We start from the raw sequence: 24,485 nt of genomic DNA, 5'->3' as shown, positions 1-24,485 counted from the left end.
ATGACATTTCACCTTGGATATCTATGCGCATCACGGCTAACGATAAGTAAAAATTATTGCAGTAATATGGTGCATTGAAACAAGTAATGAATAGATAAAAATTTATATATATATATATATTTATATTCAGAAAAATTATTTACAACATTTACAAACAAATTTAATAGAAAAAGGCATTTAATATTAGAGTTAATTTGTAAATTAATATTTTTTCTTGAAAATACTTCTTGCAGGTCGTAATACATTGTATTCTTTCCGGTGGTGTCTCGTTTCCGCGAATCGTTTTTTCTATATAACAAAAAAAAAAGATAAAATAAAGAATACATCGATATTGTTTTATTTTGATTAAATTAAATATTAATAGACACACCTTTCCAACAACAAAGGTCATCTCTCTGCTACCACGTGAACCGGACACTTTAATGTTATGTGTCTCTTCACTTTCCAATCTCTCACCAAATGTCGCTCTATGAAACATTACAATTTTATATAAGAGTTAAAATAATGTAAACGCTTATAATATATAAACCAAAATAAGATAGCATATTTACTTGTTCTGTTTCTTTTTCTCCAGTCCACCTTCTTGGAACTTTACATCATGCTTAATTTCATCTAATTCTGTTTCATTCTTTGTAGCCGCATTATTATCCTCATCGTCACTCTCTTGCTCCTTCTCTCTTTCATTTTTTCTCATTAATCGATAATTCTTTCGCACTTCTTTAACCCATCCTTTATCATCATCTGAACTATCATCGTCAGGACTATCATGTATAAAGCTTTCATCCGAGCTATTGCCTTTATGAAAAGAGAAAAATAGTTCAGTATAGAAAGTTTTTTATATATGAAAAAAAATTTTCTCTCACAAAGAATATAATTTTGAATTTTTTTTTTACCTTGTGTTTCATCCTCGTCAGGTTTATCTTGTACCTCTTCCTCTTGTATCAATTGCTGTCTTAATCTTTTAGCTTTACTTTTATCAAGTTGAGAAATGACAGGATTTAATAAAGCAAACTCCTCAGAATTTTTATCAATTTGGAATTCAGGATTATTAAAGAGAGCTTTAAATCGCTCATCTTTCAGTAGATTAGAAGACGCTTGTTTCTTCTTGTTTTTAATGCTTGTGTTATCCATCAGCTTCAATGCCAATTCTTGATTTACATTTGGTAACTTTTGTATCTGTATATTCCAAAAAATGTGTTATAAAAAAATGCAAATCTTAATATATTATATACTAAATATATAAACTAAGATTAAGTTAAATGATACCTGTACTCTGCTGACAACTTCCTCTTTAATCTTCTCGCGGATTCTCTTTTTCTTATATTCTTCAAATTCAAACGGTTTCATTACATCTCTTGCTTTTCTATACAATCGTATATCTACAAAGTAACCGTGCATATAAGCCCTGAGTAAATTAGTGCCTTTCAGATGCGAAAGACCTAATTCATCCAATTCCTTCTCGGTTATAAATTTATAATCATCATAAATAATGTCATAATTCAATTCTTCCAATTCTTCTGTGAGATTGTCGAGGAAACTGCACCAATAAGGAGCAGGGCCAAGACTAGGAATGTAATATATTTGCATCTTTGTAGTTTCATTAGACATTAGAAGCATTCCGGTATTTGGTATAACACATAAATCATTAAAGTTATATTGAGCTTCTATGGAAGTATAATTTTTTCCCTAAAAAAAAAAAAAAATTAAAGCACAATAATTTTATAATGAAATTATATAATTATAATAAATCATGATTTTATGGAATGATTTGAGATTTTAACAAAAACATGAAAATTCGAAAAAACTTTACTTACAGTATCCTTTTCCCATATTTTCACTATAGAACTGTCCATAGAGTAAACAAGATCCATCTTTTGGTGGAACTCTATGCATTTAATTGGCAATTCATACATATGATCTTTAACCAAAAATGGTTTACTAGACCTTATGTCAAATAATAGTACTTGTCCTGTTGATGTGCCAACCCCTAAATTCAAACCTCCTTGAAATTTCAATGCCGTAATAGCAGGAATTGTTTCTAATCTAATAAATTGTGTTAATTTGTATTAATTTAAAAGTTGCATTTGAAAAAAAGTAAAATTTTCTATTCTTATGTCTTACTTGTTTTGAGTAATACAATGTAAAGCACAGTCAAGTACACCCACTTTATTTCTGACTCTTGGATCCCAAGCTTCAACTTTTCCTTCCTGAGTGCCAACTATGAGTAAGTGATGCAATGGGTTTATTTCACATTTATTTATCGATGTCGCTTCCGTTTCAAACGGTTGCAGAAATTGACCACGTTCAAGGTTTATTCTATATATCTTATTACTGCAAAAAGATATAATCATTTTCTATTGTATTTCACAAAGATTTATGCATTTTTAAAGATATATATATATATATATATATAAATGTATGTATTTATATTAATAACGTATATATACATATATAAATTTACTTAAGTGACAGTTATAATATAGATATATGCAATCATACAAAGCTTTTGGGGGACTGACCTATCGCCTACAATAAAAGTATCACATGATGGATAATGATGTTTCAAATCTCTTCCAAAATTTGGTACCCTGAGCCTATAATATTTCCCATGCGCAGCATGAAATTCCACATGGCGATCACAGTGCAGAAATATTAACTGGAATAAGATATAATAAAAATAAGCAGACCATTCCAATTATTTAATCATTTTATAAGCATTATTCTAACTGGCAAATTTTTATACAGAGTTAAAGAATCAAAGTACAATTAACTAAGTAAAAAAATTAGTTTATACAAATTATTTTATGTAAGATTTTTCTTCACAACATTTATACTTACTTTACTATAATCATCCGATAATATTTCAAAAGCGACCACCTCAGAATCAAAACACCTTTCAAATTTCAATGCCAAATTATGAACATCAAAACACTTTACACGCGGTTTGTAAATGCCTGTTACTAAGATATGCTGCTCATCTTTTGATATCTTAAGAGATGTGCTTATACCAGGCATATCAAAGTCTTGGATAAGATCGATACGCTGTCGTATATCTATTAATAATCAATTACAATATTAAATATATTTTGAAAAAAAGTAAAAGAAATTTTTTTTAGTATACAATTACGAATTTTTATAGTATATTCTTTTTATATATAATATATATTTAAATTTATTATATATACTTATATATATATATACTATACAAAATACTCTAAATATGCATAACTTGATAAATATTTATACATTAATTAATAATTCCCTCTTACCGACATTCTTTTTTGATAAACTTCTTCTCTTTCGCTCAGACAACCACTGTAAAACATTAAAATACAAAATGAGATTCTATGCTAACCTAAAACGATTTGACGCGACATGTATGTGTGTACATTATAATAATTTTACCTCAGGAAGGGATTTTCCAGCGCTAAGATTGTAAATTTTTATATTATTTGGTGCGGAAACCTGCATCTTAGCCGTAATGCACAAACTCTATTTTGGGAACGTGAAAGCACATGAAGATTAATTTTAACACCGCTCGACGAACTCTGATGAACGCACAACGCAAAACGATATGAAAACAAACTGCCAACTGCCAAAAGTTCACGCGTGAAACTTTCTAGAAACTCTAGAAATTCTCTATTCGATTACTAATCGATATGTTCGAAAAACTCATCGTCCAATGAAAGTATACTATTCTAAAATTGATATTTTCCATCTTTTGGTTGAAATGAGACTATATATATTGCGCAGAATAAAAATTTTTAGAGATCTTATTAGAATTATTAAATACATTTTTTTTTATTAACACGTTATTATATACATTATATAACAATATGTATAATAATATTATCTAAACTAAAATCCTATCCGTCATTAGAAATCTCACTTCTTCTTCTTTTCTAGTTTACTAAGATCTCTAAATATCTCCTTCTTCATCTGCTTTTGCTTCTTCATCTTTTTGGCTTCTTCCTCCGCTACTCGCGCCTGGTACGCCGTTATCCTCTTCGTCATGGCCTCCTTTGTCTGCTTTTGCTTCTTCGCGTAATTTGTCCTAATCATTCTCATTAAACGCGCGACGTTCTCTTCGTTGGGCTCGCGTACTACGGCGACTCGGCCCTGTTTGAACTTGGACTTGCGCAAGTGCGGTACGGACTGGAGCTTAGGTTTGTCCCTGTACGGGAGTTCCTTTTGCAATTTGCGCGGGATAGACAGCGGTTTAAATACTTTGACGTCCCGTATAATCGGTGTATATATGGAGTCCTTGTTGGCCACGGCGTGAATGTTTCTCTCTCGCTTCAACTGGCCTGTAGTCTTCATTCCTCGCCACTGATTCTTCTCCGCAGGCGGGAGCAACAGCGACGTCACCGAATTGTAGAAACGCGGCACGTCGATCTTATACCATGTCCTGCAAAATACTATGTCACTCAGCATAATTTTATCTTCGAATGTAGCGCGAAAGCAGCCCTCCGGTTTGGCAACCGCTTTCTTGATCTGACCGCGAATACCCGAGACTGTCTTGATCCGAGCGCCCTCGAATTTGGCGACTTCGAGCGCGCTATTGAACATATCTTTGATAAACGCGGTTTTGCGATAGATCTTCATGGGTACGCCGGTAAGCTTGAGTTTCTTCACTACCTGCGTGCTCTTGTCCAGCTCCACGATCGAACCGGTCGCCGCGATACGAAAACCCGGTTCTTTACTCGCGATATCCTGTATCGCTAAAATTCCAGTACTTTGCGGAGTGATCGGGCCCCAAAAGTGGCTAATGCACGCCACATGCTCCGGTGTGTACTTTAACATTCGATGGCGCAGATTGTCCTCCAGTTTCGAGTAGATTGGCAACGATTGAAATCTACGCCAACCCACAGAGAATATGAGCGGATCGCGACTCTTCAGGATCTTTGAGTACCATCGGTGCTTCTTGATCCGCGCCTGAACGTAGCCGATGTTCTCTTCGCCATGCAACAGGCCGCCGATGATGATTGGATACGTTGGATCCAGATTCGTGATCAACTCGCACGGCACCGCTTCGAGCTCCAAACGTACATACATGCCGGGACGATAACCTTCCAGCTGGACTCTGACATCGTCATCCAACCCTTCGAACTCGGACTTGTTGATACCTGCTTGTCTTTCCACTTCGGCTTTTAACTCGTCGTAATATGTTTTCTTTTCCGTATTATCGTACTCCGCGTCAAACTGCTCCTTCAGTTTCCTCTTCTTCTCCAGAAGCTTTTTCTTTTCTTCCGCCTCTTCCGCCGATAGCTCCGTAGGAATTGAGTCTTCCGCTTTATGCTTCTCTCCGGTCTCCAAATCTTCGAAGTCACCGTATAAATCCTCGTCGTCCAACTTCAAAAGCTCTTCGGCATCCTCCGATTCCTTCCATTTACCCGTCACGAAATGGTTAATTATTAGCGCTTTGTTCTCTTCTTCCAACCAATCACGTGAGTTTTCTATAGAAAAGAAAACAGACTCTTCTTGATTTTGCAAATCTCGCTCCTGTATCTTTTGATTTTGTTGCTCTTGAACTACTCGGAATATCCCGCCTATATTGTCAGGCTCATTATCTTCCTCCTCTTTCTTCTCTTCCGTCACATTTGCGCTCTTGTCAAATACGCCGTAAACCATCTTCATCAAATTTATATTGTTCTGTTGACGATTGACGAACGCTTCTTTCGCTTTCTCAGCTAAATTTCTCTTCCACTTTAACTCGTCCGTAACTTCCTCTTCGCTCACGTTCATCTCAATGTCATCTTTTTCTTCTCTTTCTTCATCGTCTTCTTCGTCTTCTTCGGATGCATTTTCCTCGAAATCGCTAGCCCGACTGTTCATCTCTAATCCCGCGCGCGAGTCTTCATCACTGAGCTCATCAAAACTTTCGTCCTCATTGTTCTGTTTCGAATTTTCTTTAGTTGATTCTAGAAAATTCAATGCTTCTGAAATCTTATTCTTTATCAGTTTGTCTGATTCCTTACTCAGAGAATGATATACATCTGTACTTTTTTTAAAATCATTTTTCTGATCGCCCGTTAATTCAGATTCATCGAGATTGGCATTTTCAATAGTTGCATTAATCGAAGTTTTCTTCTTTTTCCTCTGTCTCACATTGCCTTCCTCATTACTTTTTCTCTTAACGGCTTTTCCATTTGGTTTTCCCGAAATTTCCTCGTCACTGGATTCATCTTCATCATCATTTTCATCATTTTCGCTTATTTCATCGTCATCATCGACATCATCGTTGTTATCGTCTTCATTTTCATGTTTTGCCTGGTCATTATCATTATCTTCGTCTTGGACATTCTCAGATCTCGTGCCCACTTCATCATTAAATATTACTCTCCGCCGAATCCTTCCATTATCCATTACTAATTCGCCCGAGTAGGGAGCCATGCTTTCATTCACGTCTTCTGACTTTATCGGCGCGGCATCACTGAACAATTGCAGTTCGCTGTGTTGCAATTTCTGATCAAGAGTCTCCTGCGTATCCATCAGAGCGCCCGCTAATCCTGTATCCTCATCTTTGTAAGAATGGCTTCCGCCCAATTCTACATACACTGCGTCTTTATCGTAAACTATACCGCCGACGCCGGAAAACGGGGCATAAATTAGTCGTTCCTTTTCCACTAAAGCTCGCTTCTTTATCTGTTCTGGAAGTGGACAGGGATCCGGTAGAAAACTCACGTCCTTGATTCTCATATCTCCACAACCTGGTATATGAATGGATGTCTCTTTGTTCAAAGGAACTCCTCTGACATACCTAGAAGCAAATATCATGAGTTATTTTTAAAAATATATGATTAAAATTTTAATATATAAAAATATAGATTACTTTAAAAATGTGTTACAAGCATAACTTAAAATAAACAATTCAAATTATCTTTACGCATACCCGTACAAACTAATGGTTCTGTCAATCTTTTGATTCTTTCTAATTAATTCTAGCGATGTCAAATCTTCTATTCTGTCAGCAAGTATATAGGGATGAGTGGTGCGCCAAGTCAACGGCCTAAATTTTATAACCGATATAAAACGCGCCAAATTCTTTATCTCTGTACGAAGATATTCATCGTGCAGCAATCCAGAGAGGTAGAACAATTTGGAACCAGCGTATACTTCTGTCCAGAAGCGATGCTTCAGTGTCTTCTTGCTTTTCCTCATTTGTTTCGCATTCTTTATCAAATCCAGGTGAGTTAGAACACCCATTATTCTGGGCATGCCGTGCACCTGACATATATTTAGAAACTCAAATATCTCCATTTCAAATCCGAAGGAGGCATCCACCAGCAGTAGCACCAAGTCCGCCACTTTGGCAATATCGATCATGCTGTTCACATCATTGTTGCATTCCATGAATGTGATTCTTCGTTTCTTGCCGGACACGACAGTGACCGGACCAAGAATATTGGTCAAAGGCTGTCTGACGTAACTCTTGATTAAGCATTGAATAACCAGAGATTTTCCCACTTTCGGTGGACCTACCACAGCCACCAAGATCGGTGGCGGCTCTAAGGGTGTTCTATCAACTAAAGGTACGTGCTGCTTCTTTGTTTCAAGATCTTGCTTGCGCCTAAATTTCCTCTCTGCTTTAATCGCAGAGTTAAATGTGAACGCTTTCGGATTCTTCGGTTTATCCGATGTCGAGTCCTGCTCCTTTTTAGCCTTTTTCTTTTCTGCCTTGCGGCCCGCATTGCGATCTCTATGACTCTTATGTTTTATCGTGTCATCGTTCATTGTTTTTTCCTTTTTTATAAGACTTGCTTCGAACTCGAAAAAGTTATTTAGCACACGTACATCTTAACATTTAATTATCCTATTCAATTTTAGGTTATGTTATTTCAAACACGTGCGATCAAAAAGACTTTTAAAGTTGTGTAAACCGTCCCGCCTAGAAAGCTTAAAGCTATGATTATATAGATATAATAGATTGTCAGTGGACTAAAAATTCTATAGCAAAATCAAACTAGAAATGTTTTCAAGTAAAACGGTTTTTTTTTTTTTTTTTTTTTTTTGGACGATTTGCGAGAAACAATGTCACACAATTGGCTATCGATTAGAATAATTTTCGGGACTTAAAAAATTCTCTATTCGATAGCCAATAAATACAAACGATCGAAATATCGAATAGTAAAATATTTTGACAATTCGATTATCCGAATATCCCTAGAACCATTGGTTATGGAAATATCCGTTAGGTGGCGCGACAGCACAGGCCGTGCGAAGGACGACTCGGCGATGACGGCGGATCGCCGAAGGGTGGGGCGGCGGGGATAGGGAGGTGAGGAGGGTGGTAGCACGACCGGCGTTTCAGAGCCGCGTATCGGTAGTCGCGAGACGAGACAGTCAGTGACGGGTTGCGGTCGTCTAGTGTGGCGTAGTGTGAACAGTTTTTCGATCGCCTCCTTCCCCCCTTGTGTTCAAAAATGAGCTGGCAGGATTACGTTGATAAGCAGTTGCTCGCGTCGAGATGTGTTACCAAAGCGGCGATCGCCGGACACGATGGCAACGTATGGGCGAAATCCGAGGGCTTCGAAGTGAGTACATTTTCAAAAGAGAATACTCCGACAAACGCGCGCGCGAGAAAGAGGGAGAGAAAGAACGAGCGAGAGAGCGAGTGAATGAGAAATGACCGAAGAGCGAGCGAGAAAGAGAGAGAGAGAGAGAGAGAATGAGTGACGGGGCGGATAAGAACGCAGGGAGAAGCATCATACAGCCGGTAGCACGCCCCCTCGATAAAAGGGAAAGTGCGCGGAGTAAAGCTCTCGATCGCGAGTATAACGCGCTTTGTCGACGCGAGAGAAAGAGACGGAGAAAGCGCGAGGACAATGAGGGAGCGAGAAGGAAGAAGAAAGAAAAAGAAAGAAAGAGAGAGAGAGAGAGAGGACAAATGCTACGGCGAGATCGTCCGCGCGGCTCGCCCGAACCTTCGTTCGAGCTTCCTGTACACGAACCGGTTCGAGCGAGCGTCGCGCGGCATGTCGTCCGTCCGTCGGCCGGACTTTCTAACCCCGAAATACAAGTGCCACGTAGACGTATTCGGTTTGCCAGCCAGCCCGGCCGGCCGGTCGCGAGGCGACCGTCGCGTCATCGTCGTCCGCCTCCGCGAGAGAGCCCGCGGGAGACGACGACGACGACGGACGGGGTCGCACGTTCTCGGGGGCGGCGGACATGTTTCGCTCTGACCGGCTAGCTCCATCTATCTCTCTCTTTCTATCTATCTATCTATCTATCTCTCTTGCGCTACGATCCCCGGAGGTGCGCGACGAATCGATCGACTCTAGTGCACGCAACGAGAGCCCTCGTCGACGAGACGATTTCCCCGTCGAAATCGACGACGGCGAGAGCACATGGGGCGCGCGTCGCGTGAGTAAGCCGGCGGAGGATCGATCCGTGTATCGAGCGCCTCGGACAGGGTGTGGCAATAGGTATTCGCTCAAAAATTCCTCCCGCCTTCGGGACGTGCGGCGCTCGGAAAAACCGGTGCCGATGATTTCAGCAACGGGACGACGACGACGACGACGACGATGATGACGATCTTGCGTCACACGTATGGGAGACGAATCTTACGACGAGGGAGCGATCTCCCGTCGTTCGGCAAAGAGATGGGCGTTAGTGCGGAGACACAATTTTTCCGAAATGAATGCTTACGACGTACGCTTTCTCGCTCGTTCTCGAAATCTATGCAACGGTCTTCTCGGCGGCGATGGCGACGCTTAACATGGCCGCCTTCTATCAACGCGCCGGGCACGTTGCGCTGTCGCATCGCGACGTGGAAATGGTGGTCCATTGTCTGCGATCACGACGTTTCTTAATCGATGACCGAGCGCGATCGCGGTCGACGTGTGGCTTGTGGTATCGGTGAGAGTCCGCGAGGACGAACATTCGCCGGACGGGGCGAATCGAATTTTTAGGTTAGCCTGGCGACGAGCGTATGCACGTAGGCGCGAGAGAGTTTGGTGCGACCGAGTGGGACCGTGGGATGATCTTTCTTTTTTTTCTTTCTTTCTTTCTTTCCGCGATCCCCGATGTATGTTTCGTCACGAGTATCCGGCTCTAATAAAGCTTTCCGAATCTATATTATCTATATTGCATTACCGTCAAGTTGTCGTCCAAGTCATTTAATTTTTTTCGTCCTAAAGTCAAATACTTTAATTAATCTTTTTGTCTGTCACACATGTTTCATTTTACGTTATACGTTTTGCTGGTTTTTAGCAATAATAAAAACGGAACGCGTCTGATAAATTTATTACCTTTCTTAATCCGCACTTTGATAAGAACAAAGTCGACAATCTTCCTCAAAGAGACATTTTTATCAACGATTATGATTAAAATCGATACTTGTTATTTAATATTTTTTAAAATCATTTTCCTAGTAAATTGTTATCTCTGTATATAATATATATAATATATATATAATATGCAGAGAGAGTGCAATCATATTTATAGGACTTTCATAATCCTCCATTTCATCAACAGACGTTTCACGCAACTGCAACTTATCCGACGACTCTTATCCAAATAAATATTTTCAAGAAAAATCCAGATTTTCTCTTTGAATTTTTCTTGTACGAAAATGTAAATTAGCTACAATTGCAAGGTAATATTTCGCGTCTTCAAATCGTAAAGCTAATAATAACGGTGATTACAGGAAAAACATGACACATTGCGAATCTTAAACCCATCGATTACCACGTGTAAGAGGATATATTTTGTCGTTTAGGACATTTCACGGTAACCTATCCTAATATTTTGCTCAGACTTCTATTACGATTCTCTCGTCGCATAATGATCGGTTCTTTAAAAAGGGAAACAAAAAAAAATTAAAAATATGTTTCTTCTCTCTCTCTCTCTCCGAATCGCAGTGAAAACGATTGTGATCGACGCGCCCTCCGCGTTGCACTTTCTGAAACTCGTCGCGAATCCTGTCGGTAAACCTGTCAGCGCGAAAGACTTCGGCTTCTCGCCAAATTGGCATTGAAACCGGTTCGGATCTCGATGCCACCGACATGCGGAAGTGATGTCTACGTTCGTGACAATGGAAACGAAACTGGTGGCGATTGTTGAATCGTTGGATGTCGAATTGATAGGATTAAGGAAATAGAGGATTAACAAAAATTCTCTTTGCGACTTCAGAAAGACAAAGAGGTTAGAATAATATAGAGGTAAGAGATTCTTATCATCCAGACAAAAAAAAATGTGATTCCTTTATCTTTTTTTTTCTTTTTATCGGAGAGATCGTTCTCGGCATAAAATATTACGGCTAGAAAGAAAAGGAAAAAAAAAGAATCACACCAAAAGCTCGATATATTAAATCTAATTTCTTATATGAGAAAGATTATATTTAAAAATTATCTCTCTCTTTCTCTCTTTAGTAACTATATATAGATTAGATTAGAAACGCGACGAAGAGAAATATCAAAACTTTCGTTGAAGAGCAAAAACAAAACAGAGCAGAGAGAATGGAGGAGCTTTTAGCGGATCGCGGAAATTGTTCTCTCGCAGGACAGTCGTCAATTAGATTAGGATAGGTTAAGAGTGCGGTCACACATGGCTACTCCTACTGAAGTCATAGCTGGACGAGAGAGATCAAGAGATAAGCTCACCGCCAGCTGCACTTTTCACTTGCAAAAATGGCGATGCCGACCGGCAAAACCTCTCGCAATGCTGTGTCGCGAAACTGGGTGCATCGAGAGCCCGATTCGGGACAAGGCCTTCGCCGAGATCGGATATATAAATTAGCGCTCCTTATAAGACGGAAACGTCAATGCTGGAATCACTTCTTCGGATACTTTGAGATGGGTTACGAACGCGAAACTCGACCTTATCAATCGAATGGCTCCAATTTTATTTTCTTGAGATTAAATGGAAGAAAATGATCGTATGCCTTCTCTTCGCGTCTTGAAACTAGTAACGCTCCTAATAACGAGGGAGAATAATTTATTGTGCAGCAAATTAGAATCGTTTTATTGTGTGTGTTTGCAGTTTAAAATATACATATATATATGTATTATAAAACTTTTTATTTCTTTATATATTTTTTATTTCTATTTATATATATATAAATAGAAATAAAAAAAATCTGAAGGATTGTGCTGGTATTTTTATCCAAAAGATAAATTATAATAGTAAAGTTTGACTTCGATTGACGCAAGCAAAAAGATTTTATTGCATTCTAGTTTATATTCGAAAATTATTGATGGAAAAGATAAAATAATTAAAAATTGATTATTTTGTCCATAGTTAAAATAAAATTATAGGAACATACCTTGCATTTGTCACACGACTAATATGATTCCACCATTGGACGGTTTCTATAAATTTACAGTTCCTTCCTGATTAGCTCGGTGTTAATTGTCACAATTAATTTTATCGATTGACGAGAGAAGATCAAGTTGACGAGAGCGTTCGTTAATCAGTTTGAACCGAATCGACAAACTTTTAATCTTTTAGCTGCGAAAATATTCTCTTCGAACTTTTGCAACTGTATGACACAAACTTGATTTATTTTCTATCAATCAGCATAAAATGCTGATATTACTATAGTGTATCAAGCTATTAGCTATCTTGTGTCCTTATACATAAATATGTTTAAAAAAAAGATATATATATTTTATTTTTACATAATTTGTTCATAAAACATTATATTTGTAATCTTATCGTTTAAGAAAAATTGTACGGACTTAATCTCGACGTTTGTACTTGAAGGGTTAAACCAGAAGCATTAGCTTCGACCGAGTGATTCATCGCTCTCAGGGCCGTACCACACCGGAAGGTGGGCCCGTGTCACCCATCTCGGGGTCTTATCATGACTCACACGCCTGGTTTAGCATTCTCAAACCGTCTCAAATCGATATGCCAGAGGGGACACTATTCTCGTCTGCTCCGACGAGAATATCTCCCAAGTCGGGACGCTGTTAAATATAAGTAGCGCAAAACGAGTCGCGGAATTTTGTTTAGCATCTTCGCGATCATACAGTTGTTGCGGAGACAGCTTGTCGCAGTTCGATGACTCTGAATTAATTGTTGCCAAACGATGCGTTTCGATCGCGCAATCAGGTGCGAATGTTCGAGTGAACTCCTCTCTATGCACGATTATAGATATTTATTCTCTTCCCACGCTTCCGTGCGCTTGAAGCGAGTTTAGAATTTTCTATTTCGAGATACAATTTTTCATTCGTCATACATTTTGGAAAATTAATAAAAGGATGACTTTAAACTTTATTCTGCAATAATGATATTTAATATCAAGCGAGATTATAACAAAATTCTGAAAAAAAGAACATGTGTGATTTATAAAAACTTTTTTAGCAGTTTTAGATTTACTTTTTTTTTTTCCATCTTTTGTATTCTGAATAATGAAATGCGATTTTCTCATTGTTCAAAATGTTTTGTAATTTTTCGAAAATATAGTAAGCGAGCGAAATAATTAATTAAATATGCACGAACGGCATTGCCATCACGGAGACGACGCGAGAAACAGGCTAGAGTTAAACAGAAAGCGGACATTATTTTCCCGCCAACGCGCAACAGGATAAGATATTCTTGATGGTGTAGCGTACTTTATCACGTGGGACGAGCTTTTTTTCTGTTATCGATACGCAAGTCAAGGAAAAACGTAATCATATAGTTCTGACTCATAAACGTTACGCCAAGCGGACGATAATACGTGACATTAAGAAGCAATTAAACACACTTTGCAGATTCGTATATTGCGATTGTATATTAGGATAAGAAAATTAAACAAGACACTATAAAGTTTTTCTTTTTTTTTTTTTTTTTTCCTCTTCATATACCACACACATAAAAATATTGTATCTTAGCGAGGATAACAAGAGATAAAGCTTCTCTACGTATCGTGAGCGGAAAATGCAAAAGTTAAAGGTTCTTTCTCTCGTTTAACTATTCCTTAACGAAAAAAGCTTGTCGTATCAATTTTAATTATTAAATAATTTTAAATATAGAGAGAGCTTAGCGATAAATGAATATTTCGCTGAAATAAATTCGTGAAATTGATCAAAGAATAAAGCATTGTTATTTATCGAGGTAGAGAAAATAATTTTGACAGATTTTGCACTTCACGTTTGACCGAAACGTATTTAATGTAACGTTTCGGCGGAAATAGCATGCGAGGGACAAGAAAACCAGCCTCGGGCGTGAGCATGAGCGTGAGAAAGAAGACGGCGGTCTGCCGTACAAAGACGTTCGTAATCGGATGCGCTTATAGTTCAAGGCCGTCTTAGATCATCCCGGATTAACTGCAACGCGCCGCCGACATTTAGGCGTGCATCGATCCGCTTTCACGGACGCTATCCGTCTACGTGACTCTTTATGGAGAGAATAGCTCTCTTACAAGTCTCGTGAAGAATAGCTAGCTCTTCGCGCGCTCTTTAGAAGGAAGAAAAGGGAGACGTTTATTTACATCAGGGTTTATCGAGTTTTCCCCCGTGTTGAAAAGAAGTCTATTTTCTAAATTCAATCAAAGAAATCCGTGACTGAAGAAACGACGGTGGAAAGTTCGAGGATCATCGAGCCATTTCACATGGTGTCGCTTTTGCTTTTGCGAAATGAGAGAAACTCGTTAAGACTGTAGAGGTGTCAGCTTCGACAAGGCTCGTCGTTATCAAGTCTTATGTAGCTATGCTCGATTACAGTAGTATACTATCGATTCGCTGACGCGAATTATGTGACTCTTATCGTTCATTATCTCTTTGTCCATGTCAGCCGGATCCATCAGATACAAAAGGTTAAAGGAGTAATTGACTTTGAGACACTTGACTTTGAAATCTGTGATCTTTTCTCGGAGATCTGTCACGTGTATATATTTCCAAGATATCCCTCCCGGGAACATCGCGATATTTTTTTCCAATGTCTCTCTTTATCGTATTTCTCGGCAGGAATAGAGGAATAAATTCTTTTATACAAAGCCGTCCCAAAGCTGTTCGTCACTTAAATAGCGAATTCTTAGAATTCGCGGATGATTTCTTCGTAATTTGGAAAAAAAAAGATCATCATTGCATTGGGTTTTAATGTTTCGTATTGATTATTTCGACGATGTAACTTTAAATTTTATCCACCAGATAAAAATAGATAAAGATATAAAATTGTAACTTCAAAAATACGATGTATGTTCATTTCTTTATCCGCGAGCATAAAATGATATGTTAACTGTCCCAACTTCAACATATTTCAGTAATATGAATCATCTTATATTTTCAAGTTATTTATAATCAGAATTGTTACATACTACCGTGGAAAAAAAACTCTACATTGTTTCTACAAGTAGCCGATGCGTCGGGCACAACTCTCTGGTGCGATGAACATTATTAACAATAAGTCTCATGAGCACAGATGATTATGATAATTTAACGATAAATAATTGTGTGAAATTTCTATTTGTTCATGCGCGCATTAATGATGCATAAATCTTATATCGGATTTAGAAAAAAAAAAATGCAAAAGGTGTCAACAATGTTTGCTATGCTCTTTCACACGCGTGAAAAATAGATTAGCATGTGGATTTCGCGGAATTCATTTGACACGATGTGTCTCTCAAGTAATATCGCAAGTACACGATAGCGAACTTAAAGCTTTTCGCAGAAATAAATTTTTGATAGGAAACGTAGGACGGGAGGAAAAGGATGGGGGGAAGGAGGGAGAGATGACGCTGGTTTGGCAACTAGTTCTGGCTCTTATGAAAATTCCAGTGACGTCATCTGTGCATCGACGGTATTGCATCTTTCGTACATAAGTTTGGACTGGGTATATTATCGATTTGCTCGAGATACACGAGATTATTCCATCGAAAAGATGTATTTTATATTCTTGTATTTATTATTTCTTTAATTTTTTTTTCCTTAAAATTTAATCAGTTCCAAGATAATTTCGAAATTATTTAAAAGTCTCAGTGAGAATGGGAAAAGAAAATTAATTATATTCCTCGAATGAAAAGAATGAATTCACAATGCGATATTTAAATCTTTATTAATATTCCCCTGAGATGTATCTAATTTTAAAAATAATTTTTTAACTCCTGTAATTATGGAAATGAGGTGGAAACGATTCGATTTATATTGGATCATAAAGAAGCATTCTTCGATAGACAATGCGCAGATAGCAGATGCTTATTTGTACATTTTCAAGATTCGGGAGCATCTATGCGAGAATAAAATAGAACGTAGTATTTCTAAATACCTAGACTCCGACACAGACTCGCTCTTGTATGTGTGTATTCAGCATGAATGACGAGGGACGATCGTTTGTTTGCAGAGATTGCCACGAGTACCGGTGTTCTCGCTCTCGCGTAATCAAGGGTCAACATCACGATTCGCAGTGATAATAATAAATAATATCGCAAGTGTGATGTGCGATGTATTTTACTAATAAATGAAAAGCGCAAAGGATATAGCTGCTCTCATCATTCTCTCTCTCTTTCTCTCTCTCTCTCTCTCTCAGTTCATTCAATTTTCTTCGTTGAGGAGTTTTTCATTGACAATTTTTTTCTGTCGAAAGAATAATGAATTTTTATTTTTCTATGAATATTATTTTTTAGAAAAGAATAATTTTTATATATTAATTTTGTGCGTATAGTAGCAGAAAACTTTTACGATTAATTTTGAAAAATAATAGACTTTTATTCGAAAAGTGCGTGTCTTGTTTTTAAATTAAAGAATCTTTATTCTAAATTTAACGAATGTCTAAACCCAAAGTCGTGTAACATCATCGTACGTCGTAATATTTTATTATATGACATGGATATAGTCGTAGCTTCCGGGATTTACATTCCTCTGAAAAGCTTAAGCGCGTTATTACGTTGTCACTGCGCCATCACTGATAATATAAGAGGATTTTCTCTCTATTTTCAGGTAAGTAAAGAAGAGCTCGCGAAATTAGTGCAGAGCTTTGAGGAGCAGGACATCCTAACGTCGTCGGGCGTTACCTTAGCCGGCAGCAGGTACATCTACCTATCGGGTACGGACCGTGTGATAAGGGCAAAGCTTGGCAAAATCGGCGTACACTGCATGAAGACGACGCAAGCCGTAGTTGTCTCCCTATACGAGGACCCCATACAGCCTCAACAGGCCGCATCTGTCGTTGAAAAACTGGGCGAGTACCTCGTGTCCTGCGGCTATTAGGTCAGTATGATAATAAAGAGACATTTTCATCCTCGAAATAAATCGTCGCGATCGCCATTTCGTTATCTTATCGCGAGAAATTCGGGAAATCTTTTCGTTTCGAAAATATGTATTTTAAATTTGTACCGAGATTCTTATTTTCGCGTAGACATGGGCAGCGGAGATACTTTAATTTGCCTCCTGTAAATTCGTGCTAGGGGGGGGGGAGGGGGGGATCTTTCTAATCTCGCTTACGAACAAAAGTTTGTATTCGCTGTATTCGCTGCGTCTGCCCGATGATGAAATTTAATTAACTTTACAAATACGTGAAAGAGAATATGCGCTGTTATATTTTTTTCAAATTTGACACAAATGTAGAACTACCAAAAATATTTGACCCGTAATTTTTCATTTCTGTTCATAAGCAGTTTTTTTTTTTTTACGGGTAGTTAATACTCCTTCAATATTCAAACCCTCTACCATTATAAGTACAACAAAAATGCATAAGAAACGAAATTTAATGCGAGATGTAGAAGTTTTTTGTGTCGCCAATTATGAATGTAAAGTAAGATTTGCAAAATTATTTGTTTAAATAATGAAATGTTGAAACAAATCAGCAAAGAAGTTGAAAAAATACAGTATAATGACCGTATATTATAGAAGTTATGCGGATAAGTGATTCTAAATATGGCATTAAATTTGTAAAGTACATTGTTTTAAATTATTCAAACGATAAACAGTTTAAACAAATCAGCAACAAGATTGAAAAAAAAAATGAATTGAAATGCTTTATTTAATTGAAGTGGGTTAAGATATGAAGGATTTTTTAGTTGCTCGTTACATATGTTATTAACACACACACACCACATACCATACACACATTTTTTTTAAATATCGCATCAATAATCTTGCATTAAATTTTCTTTCTTATGCATTCTTGTTGTACTTAATAATGGTAGAGGGTTGAATATTGGAGGGGTATTAATTACCCGTAAAACCGTTTATGGGCACAAATGAAAAAATACGAATCAAATATTTTTGATAGTTCTACATTTGTGCCAAATTTGAAAAAAAAATCGGCGTGTAACACTTGGATTAGGTTTCCTTGTAAGTACTATTTAAACAGGTCAACAACACGACGAATATTCTTAGCAAATTAATAAAGTATTATTATTATTTTCAAATATTATTATTATCTTCTATATTCAAATATTATATTATTATTATTATTATTTTATATCGAAGTATTATATATTATACAAAATTTGTATAAAAATTTTGAATCGAGTAAAGTTCATTCCACATCGAAATTGTTCGATTTCCGATCATTTAGATATATTTTAATACTGCCAAATATTTTTTTAATTCGGCTCCAATCGTCAAGATTCATTAGATTCGTGGCGGTAAAATTTTACGAAATGCTCTTAATTTTATTAAATATTTCTTCGTAGAACGAGCTAGATACGGTTTGACGGTACGAGCTGCCTTGTTTGAGTTGTACATGCGCATCTCTCGCTCAGATACCAGATCACTAAACGTACATCCGCGTGCAAAATCGCGGGTGCCGGTCCGCGTCACTGATTAACGCGACGTTTATTCACCACTTCCCCTCGCATCGATTTAACCGACGAGTTTCCCTGCCGCAGCCGCCTCGTCGTGTATTACGGGCTTATCATTATCGGCTTGTCACTCAATAGCGCATCCCGGGACATACTCGCGAGGAGAGAGACCGCTCCTATTGTGCGCTCCGTTGCGTTTTCGCGCGTCTGTCAAGCATAACCGTGGAAAACATTCTCTCCTCCTCCATTAGGTCGTTGCTTCGCACTCGTCTACGTTCCTGTAATTCGCGTAAATTGTAATCGACAACGCGCATTTATTCGAAAAGAGAGTACTCTCGAACGACTAGACTTGAATTTTCTAGGATGTAGTGTCTGTCGTTTTATCGAAAGTTTTACCCCTTAGGTAAACTTATCCGAGCTCTTATCGACTTCTTTATATGATGACTCGAGCATTCTCACAGATTATAAACATTGATCGAGAGTTTATATAAATATAATATTTTTATCACAATAGATCTATATATAATATAATTATTATATTCAGTACATTACATATTAATATACACACGATATATTCTTACATCTTTATCATATCTGTCTATGTGTAAAATATTCGAATTTTAATACAACCTGCATATGTAGGGCGAAAAATTATAAAACGGTGTAAAAAATCGATTTTACCCGGTTATTTCTCGTGACGGGATTCAACATACAATTGCACTTTGTGAGCGCTTTGTCGACATGGATTATTCGCACCCCTGATACTCTAGTATCGCAAATTCGAATACAAGCCGGTTGTGTGTATACATGCTTCGCTTGTGTACGCGAACAAGTATTCGTATATCGCATTCCGATAATGGAACGATAAACGACCAACAGCGTTACTCGAAACGGAGGAAATAACGCGCCTATTAATGAGACGTTGTACTATAACGGAATTTAAATAATTTAAATAATAATTCAAATTGTTGATAACGAGATTAGAAATAATTTAGAAAGTCATTTGTTTTTTCAATATTTTCCCGGAAATTATCAAAAGTATGAGCGGCATTTTCCAACGTTAAATATCTGGCTAGTTAGTCTTATATCTTGTAGTAGGTTGAATAATTATCGAATCTTTCATACAATATTCGTTAAAATGAGATCAAAAAATGAGATCGAGCTCTTCTGTGAGAGTATGACAAATTTTCCACGTCGTCATCGTCCGATTCGTCGCGAGAGGTTCGAGCGACGAACAAATGATCTTGATTATACGCGGTGTTCGAGAAGCGCTCGGTTTTCAGGCGACACGACGTCTCTGTGTGACTCACGCGGATAATTCTCGGCGAACATTTTAGCTTGATATCAGCTTGCCGCGATGACTAATCACGCTGCACTTGCGTATTCGTTTCGGTCGCGAGGTGACATCGCGATACGATAAATATTTTCTCTCTTTTTTTTTCTTTTTTTTCCCACGAGAAGAAGGCGAAGAATGTCGCTTCTATTGGTGAATAAATAATTATTCGCGTTAAAATCGCATCTGAAAAAAGAAAATACGGATTAAATTCTGATGTAAAAGTACGGGATACCGATTGTATCTTTGTAAACGTAAACGTCAGATTCCACGTGTCGCGACTACCGCGTGTTTATCTTATCGATTCCATCACACTCCGATGATATAAATGAAATGGACTCTCTCTTGCGGCTTTGAACTGTACATTCTTTTTTTCCTGATCAATATAAGCCGCGAGATTAAAGTTCTAATCTCTCTATTTTTATATCCAATCTCGCGATTAATTAAATAACATTACGTTCGCAACCGACTAATCCGCACTCTAATCCTGCTTTCTGTTGCAGTAACCTCTGGGACCCAACACAAATATCTAATATTAATAATAAACGATATCGGTCGATTATTTTAATGAACAGCGAATGGAATGCGCCATGCCGCACGAGTCGCGCCGGAACTGCCGCAAGCCCTGCCGCGTGACAACCCACGAATGAAGAACAGCAACAACACACAGAGCGACGACAGTAACCACTATCATTACTGCTCCCAGTCATCAATCTCTTCTCTTCGATTTCTGTTTCTTTTTTTTTTCCCCCTTTTTTTTCCACCCTTTGGACGCGACGCGCAGAGAAGGGAAAGAAAGAGGCACGCGCGCGAATCTACGCATGCGCTATACGTAAACAACGAGATGCACCCTTGTTCCCTTTCCCCTCTCCTTTCTTTTACGCAATCTGACATCCTTACGGCCTCCTTTTGATCCTTCCCGGAGCTCTTTTCTCACAAACGACAAAACACATATACGTACTTAAGCGTCTACAGTTAAGATCCTCGTAGGCGCGTGTACTCGGTGGTGCGTGACAAGCGCGAACGTCGAAAAACGTATCGGCACGTATGATCGATATGCCGATACCCCGATATCATTGTGCCACACACCTGCTCTCTATGTTCCCAAACTCCGCGAACGAACGGCTGTGACGATGCGCGAGATCGCATATCCGAGGTGACGGATGAAAATTGATAGCGCTACGATCAATACCGGAAAGCCGATACCGTACGGTGATAGAATGATATTGTGCATCGCGCGTGATGACATCGACGTCGCGGGATTCGATCGTGTAGGATTTGCGAGCGATTCGCGCGCGTGCTATTCTCGAAAGAGCGCAAAAGTATGCGAGAGCGCGATAAATTGCGACAAACGCGCGTGACGAGTTCTTGGCGATTTCAACATCTGATCGAGTGTCTTTTTCCCATCGGAAAAAAGCATGAAACGCGATGGATTGCGAAGCGAGCGTCGCAATTTGTCGCGCGACGAAAGCGATCAGCGGGACTCCTTGAGACGCGACGTCGCATCTTTCACTTTCCGTTCAACTTTTTCTTCGGAGGGGAAGCGCAGTCGTTTCCGCGCGAGAAATTCGGCTGTCCTCGTTTCGAGGACACGTGTCCGCGGGTCACGCGTGTGCGGCGTACGCGGAAGCGATCTCTTCTTGTATCATACACTCAACACACCCGCTTCGTTCACGCACCCAGCTTCACGCGCGCACAAAGTACATCGACGATCGATTGACGAATATCAAAGAGAGAGAGAGAGAGAGAGAGAGAGAGAGAGAGAGAGAGAGAGAAGACGTGGAAGAGAGATATGAGAGTGGAAAAGAGAGAAAGAGCGCGACACGTCGAACTTTTGTGACCGCTTACGCGGTGTTTCGCTGACGAAAAAAAAAAAAAAAAAACAATACACACATATACACGTATGAATTAAATATAAGAAGTATTGATAATAAATAATAATAAACTATTGTGTGTTAGGCTTACAGTCTTTTTCGTAGGGCACGAAAGGGTGAGCGCACGGGCGAGAGTATGAGAGAAAGAGAGAGTGAGAGAGAGAGAGAGAATAAAAGATATAGCGAATGTTAGGGAAACTTGGTAAGGTTGAGAAAGAAAGGGAGAGAAAAAGAGAGAGCAAGTATGAGGAACGTTTGGGATGAGAGCGAGGGTGAGAAAGGGATAGTGCGAATGGGAGATGCAGAGTGAAAGATAAAAGGAATGATCTATGATCGGAAAAATCGATGGAAAAGGAATTGATTTTGAAATTGAATGCGCGAGCCGAAGAAGATGAGATGAGAGAGAGAGAGAGAGAGAGAGAGGAAGAGTTGAATGAGAGAGAGCGAGAGAAAGAGAGTGAGAAGAGAGCAAGTGCGAAAGTATAATGATGGCGATAACGATGGCGGCGGCGATAATAACATGATGATGATGATGATGATAAAACGATGACAATGCGGGCGAGCATGCGGCAGCGGGTGATACGGCACGGATTGGCCGCAATCCTGGCCGCCTCCCCCATCCCCCCCAAGAATTGATACGGTCCTTTTAGCTATTTACTGTCTTTATTATTGCTATGTGTAAGAGGAATAAAACAAAATGGCGAACGATGTGTCATAAACTGCTGAGATTTTTATCGATGAAAAGGTGAGAGAGAGAGAGAGAGAGAGAGAGAAAGTCGCATAAAAAAAATAACACATTCACACCGACATTTATAAACACATATACACGCCCATGTACAGTCATTTACGCGTGTATGCGAGAATAGTGTTCTACACAGCAGATGCATTCGCAGATATATCGAGTTGTAGCGAGATTTCTCGAAAAGGTCCAGCAAACGAGCCTAATAAAGATTCCCCTTTAGTGTCAGCTTTCTAGAAGTTCGAGCAGAAGGGAAAGGGGGGAGGGTGGGTGGGTGGGTGGGATAACGGCGTAATAAGAGCATAAATTCTTTTCTCGATTAATTTATATTTCGGTTATAAAGACGTCTCTAATCTAGTTTCAATCATTAATACACATTTATACATGAGAACATGCTGAAATTAATATTTCGTTGTTAATGTTTCGCAGTTATTGAATATTTTTTTATTTCACGTCGTGTTTTTTTTTTTTTTTTTTTTTTTTATAAAATATATTTTATATACTCCTTTCTCTCCGACCAATTCTCTATCGTTCCGCCAATAGAAGATGTACGATAGGATAATATCGCCGGGAGCCTCCGTCCGACTCCCTTCGTATGTCTCTGTCGGATAACGAGCTCATTATCATTTGCACGCGAGGATCGGTCCTGATTAGTGTTCTTATTCGCGCTCTTATCCCCCTGTCGCGGTCTTCTTATCTTGGCTCGACTCGCCAACTTCAGCATCGCGCGGTCGCGTCGTCTTATCTTTCGCTTTCGCGTCCTATGCGTCGGTATTCTCGGCCTTTGGGGGGGAGGGGGGGTCTCCTTCGTCTACAAACGGTTGACAAACAAAAAGCGAGAAACGCAATACTATACGCGACATTCGTCAGCAATTGACTGCGCGAGAGAATCCATTTTCGAGAAGGAAGAAGAGGAAGAGAATTCCTCCTCTCGTACGCGAAAATGAATCGACGGTGTAAGCGCGTATTCATTCGATGCACGGTGAACAACCTCACGCATACACACACACACACACACATACACACAGCATGTACACACGATACCGCTATCAATTATTACTACTACTATTACTCTACTGCTACTATTATTACTATAATTGGTTGCTTGTCGATTCGTCTGACGCCAAGCAGCGGCCCAAACTACTATGTAACGATTTTTATTGATAACAAAGGAAGGAATAAACATTGAAGTAAAATAATTGTAATAAAAAAGAGAAAAAAAAACGAAAAGAAGACAAAGTGACTCCTACATAGGTACTCGTATTACAATCTCGCTCTTCCGTCGCTCAATTTTCGCGTTTCTTCATATCCTGGCACGGGATATAATAACGGCGTGCGCGTGTCCTTTTCCTCTCGGCGCCGGCCTTTAACGATCGATTCATCATCTCTTTTCGAAGAAAAGATAAAACTAAAAAGAAGGAGAAAGTTGGCACTTTACCTTCATTCGTTAAACAACGTTTCTCGGAAGTTTAATAGAAATTCTTCGCCATTCTAATACATATTCTTTTTCTTGTTCCGGACGCGCACTCGTCTTTCGAAAGGTGATGGTCCGACGAAAATGAACGAGGATGGCTCGTTCCTCGCTACTCGTAACAGCTGTGCTAATAAAACGCTACTAATATCAATAAGCGTATTTCTTCTATCGTCGTAAAGATTCTTTAAGACGTGATCTGACCTTTGTTATACGGGCGAATGACAAGAGTGGTCATCTTATTATTACACATTTTTCTATTATTATCGCGTTTGTTTTTTATATTGTCGAAATTCAACAACGATTCGCGTTATCCGGCGAGAGAAAAGGACCGCGGAAAGGGAGACGCAGGAAGAAGGATACATACAGACGGGGCGAGAGAAAAGAGACTAGGGGAG

General features: G+C 38.7%; 4 protein-coding genes across 5 annotated transcripts in view; 1 reads left to right on the top strand and 3 right to left on the bottom strand.

Annotated features, from left to right (window-relative positions):
* Positions 1–110: 110 nt before the first annotated feature.
* L(2)34fd (lethal (2) 34Fd) lies at positions 111–3,551 on the bottom strand. Its single transcript, XM_070298135.1, has 11 exons — positions 3,406–3,551; positions 3,270–3,315; positions 2,839–3,053; positions 2,520–2,656; positions 2,122–2,331; positions 1,815–2,043; positions 1,267–1,686; positions 894–1,176; positions 552–795; positions 371–467; positions 111–288 (listed from the first exon to the last, which is right to left on the bottom strand). The coding sequence occupies exons 1-11, from the start codon at positions 3,469–3,471 to the stop codon at positions 202–204; spliced, it is 2,034 nt and encodes a 677-aa protein (XP_070154236.1). The 5' UTR covers positions 3,472–3,551; the 3' UTR covers positions 111–201.
* A 253-nt stretch (positions 3,552–3,804) lies between these two features.
* LOC138934423 (ribosome biogenesis protein BMS1 homolog) lies at positions 3,805–7,872 on the bottom strand. Its single transcript, XM_070298134.1, has 2 exons — positions 6,893–7,872; positions 3,805–6,760 (listed from the first exon to the last, which is right to left on the bottom strand). Exons 1-2 carry the CDS (start codon positions 7,732–7,734, stop codon positions 3,886–3,888), a joined length of 3,717 nt encoding a protein of 1,238 aa, XP_070154235.1. The 5' UTR covers positions 7,735–7,872; the 3' UTR covers positions 3,805–3,885.
* Positions 7,873–8,299: 427 nt separating this feature from the next.
* Positions 8,300–21,889, top strand: LOC138933864 (profilin). 2 transcript variants are annotated; one of them, XM_070296982.1, is made up of 3 exons: positions 8,300–8,534; positions 16,863–17,132; positions 20,579–21,889. In XM_070296982.1, exons 1-2 carry the CDS (start codon positions 8,424–8,426, stop codon positions 17,130–17,132), a joined length of 381 nt encoding a protein of 126 aa, XP_070153083.1. In that variant the 5' UTR covers positions 8,300–8,423; the 3' UTR covers positions 20,579–21,889. The 2 variants fall into 2 exon arrangements, with proteins under 2 accessions (XP_070153083.1, XP_070153082.1); XM_070296981.1 differs by having other exon boundaries at positions 8,304–8,534; positions 20,507–21,889.
* LOC138933863 (dentin sialophosphoprotein) overlaps positions 19,256–24,485 on the bottom strand; it is a 175,695-nt gene continuing 170,465 nt past the window's right edge. Inside the window, exon 14 of the transcript XR_011447048.1 lies at positions 19,256–20,189. The gene's annotated coding sequence lies outside the window, so the exon portion shown is untranslated. The remainder of the gene's footprint in view (positions 20,190–24,485) is intronic.

Source organism: Polyergus mexicanus, unplaced genomic scaffold (genome assembly GCF_030449975.1).
Source record: "Polyergus mexicanus isolate NDT 795.1 unplaced genomic scaffold, iyPolMexi1.0 SCAF_6, whole genome shotgun sequence".
Taxonomy (NCBI): domain Eukaryota; kingdom Metazoa; phylum Arthropoda; class Insecta; order Hymenoptera; family Formicidae; genus Polyergus; species Polyergus mexicanus.
This window is presented reverse-complemented; position numbering and strand designations above follow the sequence as displayed.